The sequence below is a fragment of the Limulus polyphemus genome, unplaced genomic scaffold (genome assembly GCF_000517525.1).
Source record: "Limulus polyphemus unplaced genomic scaffold, Limulus_polyphemus-2.1.2 Scaffold11386, whole genome shotgun sequence".
NCBI classification, from domain to species: Eukaryota; Metazoa; Arthropoda; class Merostomata; order Xiphosura; family Limulidae; genus Limulus; species Limulus polyphemus.
In genome coordinates this window covers 4,255-12,098 of record NW_013676996.1, presented here as the reverse complement: position 1 = coordinate 12,098, position 7,844 = coordinate 4,255, and the positions used below count along the sequence as shown (strand labels likewise).

At 33.5% G+C, this 7,844-nt stretch overlaps 1 protein-coding gene across 3 annotated transcripts; it reads left to right on the top strand.

Moving 5' to 3' along the window:
- The first annotated feature begins 395 nt into the window (after window positions 1–395).
- Window positions 396–7,169, top strand: LOC106476734. 3 transcript variants are annotated; one of them, XM_013937366.2, is made up of 5 exons: window positions 396–546; window positions 1,894–2,063; window positions 2,249–2,332; window positions 5,179–5,500; window positions 6,591–7,169. In XM_013937366.2, the coding sequence occupies exons 1-5, from the start codon at window positions 479–481 to the stop codon at window positions 7,009–7,011; spliced, it is 1,065 nt and encodes a 354-aa protein (XP_013792820.1). In that variant the 5' UTR covers window positions 396–478; the 3' UTR covers window positions 7,012–7,169. The 3 variants fall into 3 exon arrangements, with proteins under 3 accessions (XP_013792820.1, XP_013792819.1, XP_022236221.1); XM_013937365.2 differs by having other exon boundaries at window positions 2,246–2,332; XM_022380513.1 differs by having other exon boundaries at window positions 1,894–2,069.
- Window positions 7,170–7,844: the final 675 nt, after the last annotated feature.

Here is a 7,844-nt window from a genome sequence, read left to right as displayed (position 1 = left end):
TATAATAAGCACGAAATGGTTATGAAGTTGGTCCCAGGGACCAATCCTGTGCTGAAAGAGTTAATAAAATCTAACTACAACTTTATAATGTCAATTTAACTATAAATATACAAAACATTTTTAATGTCTTTATATAATGTATCATTTGATTAACATATTTGTAGCAGTGTTTGAAGAGCATCAGATGTTATTTTTGCTTTATTATCAGCCGAGGCATAGAATGGCTCCGAGTTTTTTCTTTCAAGTACAAACTTTATCTTGTAGCCCCATCATCTCTTTATCAATTTTGAGATCTAATTACAGTTTTGGATTCAGGAGGTCAAACCCTTTCAATTGATGTATTTGACCGTGCCCGAGGTCTTGTGGATTAATTTACTCTAATCCTGCCTAAAAGAATTTCAAATGCTGTGGCTATTGAGGATTCCCTCTTATTTTATTTTCATAGTGTGAAAAGTTGAGAAAGAAGCGGTCAAGTTTCATGGGTACATTTAGAATAGCTCACGGAAGTGTTCTAGATGATGTAGACGACAAGATCCTTCAAGCAAAGTAAGTTTAAACTAATGTTTTGGTGCAGTTCTACTTGGGGAATCACTAAGTTTCAACTAATGTTTTGGTGTAGTTCTACTAGGGGAATCAATAAGTTTAAACTAATATTTTGGTGCAGTTCTACTTGGGGAATCACTAAGTTTCAACTAATATTTTGGTGCAGTTCTACTTGGGGAATCACTAAGTTTCAACTAATGTTTTAGTGCAGTTCTACTTGGGGAATCACTAAGTTTAAACTAATATTTTGGTGCAGTTCTACTAGGGGAATCAATAAGTTTCAACTAATATATATTATGGTGTCATTAATATTTGAGTTAAATTTAAGTTGGAACTATCTGTTTTAGCTTTCTTCACAACGATATCACAAGATGTTATTATTTTTCTGATCTTCATCATTTTGAAGGTTTTCACTAAATACAAAGTTCTGTGCAAGGAATAATGATAGTTTTCTATGAGTTTTTAAACTTTTCTATTTTGGATGAGTGTTCTCGGTTCATTTGCCACCTTTATGATGAATGTAATAAAATTGGTGTAATATTTCTACGAGTTATTCACCTCAAAACTTGCAGTATTGCTGAAGTATGTTTGTGTCGAAGTTAGCTAGCTCGTGGACTGTCGTAAACATGGATTGTCGACATTGGCCGTGAAAACAAACCGAACAAAAACACTTGAGAATTCAGCTGATGGGTTCTGTTTTTTCTTATCGTATAAGAGAAATTAAGAACAAAAATTATAAAAGCATTAATGTATTGATCTACAAGATATAACAAGTAACTGAGAATAAGTAACCAACCATAAAGACTTTGCCACACAGCTTTTAAAGTTCTATTATAAGAAATAATGATTCTTTATCTTTAATGAAATCATCATTTTTATAACATAATGATATATTTTATTAGCGTGTTATCAAGGAATTGTATGTATTGTTTAAACAAGGCCTACGTATACCATCAATTACAGAATTAAATAAAAACAACATAATTATATGTTTAACACACCATTTATTACAACCCTGTATGTGAAATGTACGGTTGTCTTGTTTTTCCTCAATTCTGTAATTAAGGAGTTTCACTAAATACTGACAGTTTCAAGTTTACATGCCCCCCCCCCAAAAAAAATTTCTTTTACAATATTAGTGCATTAGTTAAAAGTCGGAAGCTATATGTACTTACACTTCAGCATTTGTAATATGCTTGCCAAATTCATTCTGATGGTCAACATAATTCAGTTTTCCTTCTGTCTAATATCTTACTGTTTAGTTTTGTGAGGTTAAAATAGTTGTTTAACTGGTGTTCAAGAGAGTAACTTGGGTTATATCTTTGATTACAAATTTCTTTCTTACCTCAGAGCTGCTCTCTCCGAAGTAACCCAAGACCTTCAAGAACGTTTAAACCGTTGGAAGCAGATAGAACTGCTGTGTAACTTTCAGATTGTATGTAATCCAGGACTAAGGCATCTGGAAATGCTGTTGTTAGGAAGCACGAGTCACGTTAACTCTGTTCGGTCCTGTTTTACAGGTAGAGGTTGAGTATTAAGTTTACAAATTAATCTTATATTGTTGTTAGGCTTAGGATTGTACTTGGACTGGATCTAACTGTTTGAGATTTTATAGTTCAATAATTATGTTTTTTAAACTAGTAGTAAGAGCATTTAAACATTGATTCAAGTTTTGTAATTCTTGGCTATCGTTTGTTATCAGAAGAAAGTATTCACCGTAGTGGAAGTGAAGCGACTTTGTTAGAAGATGCTACTACGTCTGTGTATGGTAACGTTGGATCTGAAGCAGGTTAGGTTGATTTTCAAACACTTCATTGTTTTCGAACAACAGTCCATTCCAGTATCTTCAAATGTAGCATGGCATTTCATTTAACTTTCTCTGAATATTTTTATCTCGGCTCTGACACTGTGTACTTACAATAACTTCATTTCCTGTCAACTTGTGTACTTATTCGGTTACAGTATAATCTTAACTTGCATTTCTTTAACTGCAACTTAAAGTCAGATTTTGTACTAACTTAAATGTAACTTTCTGTCTATTTTATGTTGTTCATCTTTGTCTTTGTGCTTATTTCATCTTTAATCTTATGTCAACATCTGTACTTATGCAACTGTAATTTTGTATCAATGTATGTGCTTATTCATCTATAATCTTATGGCAACATCTGTACTTATGCAACTGTAACTTTGTATCAATGTGTGTGCTTATTTCATCTTTAATTTTATGTCAACATCTGTACTTATGCAACTGTAACTTTGTATCAGTGTATGTGCTTATTCATCTATAATCTTATGTCAACATTGTGCTTATGCAACTGTAACCTTATGTCAACATGTGTTTATGCAACTATAACCTATGTTAACTTCTGTGCATATACAGCTCTAACCTTGTGAACTTCTGTGCATATGCAGCTGTAACCTTATGTCAATGTCTGTGCATATGCAGCTGTAACCTTATGTTAACATCTGTGCATGTGCAGCTGTAACCTTATGTCAACGTTTGCGCATGTGCAGCTGTAACCTTATGTCAACGTCTGCGCATGTGCAGCTGTAACCTTATGTCAACGTCTGCGCATGTGCAGCTGTAACCTTATGTCAACGTCTGTGCATGTGCAGCTGTAACCTTATGTCAACGTCTGTGTTTATGCAGCTGTGATCAATGTTAACTTCTGTGTTTATGCAGCTGTAACCTTATGTTAACTTCTGTGGTTATGCAGCTGTGATCAATGTTAACGTCTGTGTTTATGCAGCTGTGATCAATGTTAACTTCTGTGCATATTGCCATGACAAGTTTTATCCATGTTTATCTTTAACAGGCTCTTATGCTGTACCATTAAAACTGACCTGAAAAGTGTTGATTTACTTCCTATTGATGTTTCTTCTCCTAACTTCCTCTAGTTACTGTTCTGTTCTTGGTTTTCTGTCTGAATGAAATTAGCATGGGTTTCATAACTTTCAACACAGCAGCCTGTGTTTCAACTCTCAACGTGACAAATTGGGATACTTAGAAAAGGTGAGCAATTTAATCAATATAATTTAATAACGTAATTAAATGTTTTAAAATACAATATATTTTTCTAAGAGTGGTGGTAAAACAAGATTCAACATATTCTTCATTAGAAACAAAGGCCTTTTCTAAAGACTTACTTACTTACTTACTGAATACACAGAGTATAATATATTTAGTAATAATGTTTCACCAAGGCAACCTATTATCATCAGGTGCAAGAACTACAATGTGGGAACTCTAAATCTTGAAAAACTAGCAAATGGATAGATTGTTATTTGATTGGTTGAGATTAACAAGACCTGCAGAACGTAGTCAAGATGTTTAAAAATGTCAAACAATTAATGCTACTTTCCTGTGTATCTGATAATATATAAGTTGTAGTTTTACACGACAGGGAACTTTTAATTTTTATAATGACCTTTTCTGTTTTGTAAGTAAAATTTGTGAAAGACGTCTAATAATATGAAGGGTTGTTTATTGAAGTTCACAGCAGTGAGTGTGAAACATTTTAAAACTTAGGATGAATACTTTACCTTCTGCTTTATAACCAGCATGCAGTAACAAATTAAAAATCCTGTGAATTGTCGTATTTTTATCAATGAATCAAACAAAGACTAAGAGGTAAGAACATATTTCCTTACAAAAGTAATGCTCTAAGTTTGCTCCAGCAATGAACCACCAAATATATACGTCTATATGTCATAGTAAGCTGAGGAAAATAGTGTAATGTCAAGCTGAGGAAAATAGTGTAATGTCAAGCTGAGGAAAATAGTGTAATGTCCAGCTGAGGAAAATAGTGTAATGTCAATCTGAGGAAAATAGTGTAATGTACATGTTTCTGTAGAGATCCACAAGAAACGTGTGTAATATATATATATATATGTTTCTGTAAAGATCTGCAAGAAATGTGTGTAATATATATGTTTTTGTAAAGATCTACAAGAAATGTGTGTAATATATATGTTTCTGTAAAGATCAACAAGAAACGTGTGTAATATATATGTTTCTGTAAAGATCTACAAGAAATGTGTGTAATATATATGTTTCTGTAAAGATCAACAAGAAACGTGTGTAAGATGTATGTTTCTGTAAAGATCAACAAGAAACGTGTGTAATATATATATGTTTCTGTAAATATCAACAAGAAACATACATAACTGCTGATGTGAATTACATAGAGAAAGAACTTTGGTTAATATTACTTCAAATAAGTTTCAAAAAGTTACTAGCATAATTTTGAGATTTTGGTGAATCGGGATGAGTATGAGGTCATGGAAAAAAGGAAAATAACAAAAATTGGGAATGCTTTAAAAATAAAGGGGGCAAAAAAATTAACTGTCTGTTGACTGTTGGTGAAGCTGTTGGTCAATCTGTCGGACACTGTGAAAAAGTAGGGCAAACGTTTAGAAACCTTGATTGAAGGTATGAAAAATGTCTATAATTTTTGGAAGAAAATGTACCATTGCCAGGTAGGTGCCTTACTGAAAATAGGTGAAAAGAAGCTAGTGTCCTTCGTAGCCTTAAACACAGTAAAACTGTAAGGTTTGTCTGTTTCTCTACTTTACCACATTCCACAAGAAAGGGGTATCATAAGTTGAAGTAATAAACTCTAATCCCTTCTTTAGGAAATGTCCCTGCAGGTCCTTTCCATGCTTTCACATGGCCTTACATTGGTTTTGACACTCGGAAAGACAGTTCAGTAAGTCAACCTACGTTACTGGCCATTGGTGCAGTAGCCTCGGAACGTAGATATCCACCTCTAGTGAAAGTTGGCGTTTTAGGCTCCGTTACTGCAATCGACCAGATAGACTTTCCCTCAGAGCAAGAAGATGATGAGGAAATGTACCATGAAGATGTGAAATCACTGAATGGCAGTATAACTTTATCACTAGCTCCCTCTATTGGCTTTGCTGAGAGTGAAAACCCATATTCAAATTTAGGAAAAAGGTAACTATAGAAAACATGTAAAGTGATCTGAATATTTTTCTTAGAAGTTTTTTTTTTTTTCCATGAAATGAAAACAGTATAATTCTGAATATTTTAGTGAATTGAATGATAGTAATAAGGTATGCAATACTGTCTTAAATGGTTTTCCAACCTAATTTTGATATCAAATAATCATTTTAAACAGTATCTTGTTCAGTATTTTTAGAACATGTTCTTTTGATATTTGTGAAGCTGTGAGAAATGTTATAATTTGGGGTGTTGCTCTGTTCATACTTGAGTTTGTGACGAAAGTAATTACATCTTTAAATATGGGAAATATACTTGTAAAGGTAGACATAACATTAATTTGATGTTATAAACATTTAAAATCTGTTCTTACCTGAGCACCTCTCAAAAGACCCAGACATTTTCTTTATGCGAGATATGAAGGAACGTAAATGGCCAATGAACAAGGTATAATAATAACCAGTCAAACAAAAGTTGAAATAAAACAACAGTATTCAAAATAACATACTGATAATTAACTACAAGAACTTGAAGTACAGAAAATTACAATATATTTTGGTCATACATTTCACATCAGTTAAGTGTATTTTTCTAATCTTTTTCTTCTTTTTTTTAAAAAAAAGTTTGTTTTAATTTCTTCAGTTATAAAATATTGCCCACTTGAGTTTCCTTTCCTTTTTGCCCCCAGTGGCTCAGTGGTAAGTCTCAAGCTTACAATGCTAAAACTGGATTTGATATCCATGTGGACAGAGCACAGATAGCCCATTATGTAGCTTTGTGTTTAACAACAAGCAATCATACCTTTAGTTTTACATTTAGCTTCTGAGAAGTAGATACAACAGATGTACACACTGAAAAGAGTAATTGAGTCTGTAGGATGTCTTTTGACGTTAACCTTTTGCCTTATTAATTTCAAATATTTCAAAGTTATGTGTCTCAACACCATACTTTAGCCCGAAGCAGTTTTTTTCATAGATTACGTAGAGGATTTTCACAGTCTTAACGTTTGAAATAAATTAAATGACAAATGTTGACAATTAGATACTTGTCAGATGCTAACTTCTTGTAAGGTTTAACTTGTCAGTTTACAGGATATTCAGCCGGGGCCAGTGATGAAAAGCATGAGTCTGGACAGTCATCTTCTAGGTTTTCCTGAGGCTTCCCATACCCTGACAAGACACACTGCTTCTGATAGCAGACTAGATGATCATGAGCATAGTACCCTATCCAGAAGTCTGCCCCTGCACCACAGCACTGATGCAGTTAACCAAGGTTCTCTCGAGAGGTTGCGAAAATCAGACAGCCTGAAAAATGCGGCAGAGGACAAGAAAAACGTTGAGGAAGAAAAGAAAGAAAGACGAAAGAAGTCCTTTTTTACCGATCTCGTTAAAAAAAACCCAAAGCCTTGTAATTACCCTGTTACTAAGTGGCAGTTGTTACCTAAACCTGTTCTTTTTATGAACTGGACTGTTAAGATTATCAAGAGGAGTGACAGTTATTTATGACATTGGCTGTGCTTTATACTTCTTGACATCATTTTCTCTCCCCACTAGAAATAAGTCATACTTGTTTTGTTTTCTTGAAATTGAGGTTGGCATTAAAACCCTTTGTTTTAATGTAAAATATTTTATATTGTTGAATTAAAATCATTTCCAGTTTTTAACAACTTGTTGATTAGATGGTTTTGTGACTTACATTAGAAGGTCATGATACATCACAATAGAAAACTCAAAAAGAGAGCAAGTTGTACAATACACTAGAATTTTGTACTTGCTTTTAAACAGGGCAGTAAATTTTGACTTTATTCTACTATAAGTTAAATGTTCCAAATTTCTTGTATCCCAACAATCCATGTAAGTTGTTTGGCTACCATTAGACCTTCTCAATTTCTGTATAAGCCCATATAGCTTTAATATTCATACTTGAACTTTATGCAAGCCAAGGACACGAGCATTCTATCTGCCATTTTTTTTTTAACTACTATATATTGTTTTACCACATTTCCTGCCTGGTTAGGATCATTTTTTTGTTGTTGAAAGATGAATCCCTGGTCAACAAGTCTTCTTCGTGTAAAATAGCATGATGAATAATAATTTGACTGTACCTTTCAGCAGTCAAGGTGCCATCAGTTTTTTGTATTTGTCATATATATATCATTAGATGAGATGCATCCCACATTTGTACATTAGTTTCTCAGCACGCTACACTGTAGATGTTGTATGCTTGATCTCTCAGCATGCTACACTGTAGATGTTGTATGCTAGATCTCTCAGCATGCTGCACTGTAGATGTTGTATGCTAGATCTCTCAGCATGCTGCACTGTAGATGTTGTATGCT

Excerpts from the sequence above, each read along its gene's own strand:
- LOC106476734 (XM_022380513.1), top strand. The coding sequence starts at position 479 with ATGGGTACATTTAGAATAGCTCACGGAAGTGTTCTAGATGATGTAGAC. Across the intron at positions 2,333-5,178 it reads TAACGTTGGATCTGAAGCAG|GAAATGTCCCTGCAGGTCCT; the intron begins GTTAGGTTGATT and ends TCCCTTCTTTAG. Across the intron at positions 5,501-6,590 it reads TATTCAAATTTAGGAAAAAG|TTTACAGGATATTCAGCCGG; the intron begins GTAACTATAGAA and ends TTAACTTGTCAG.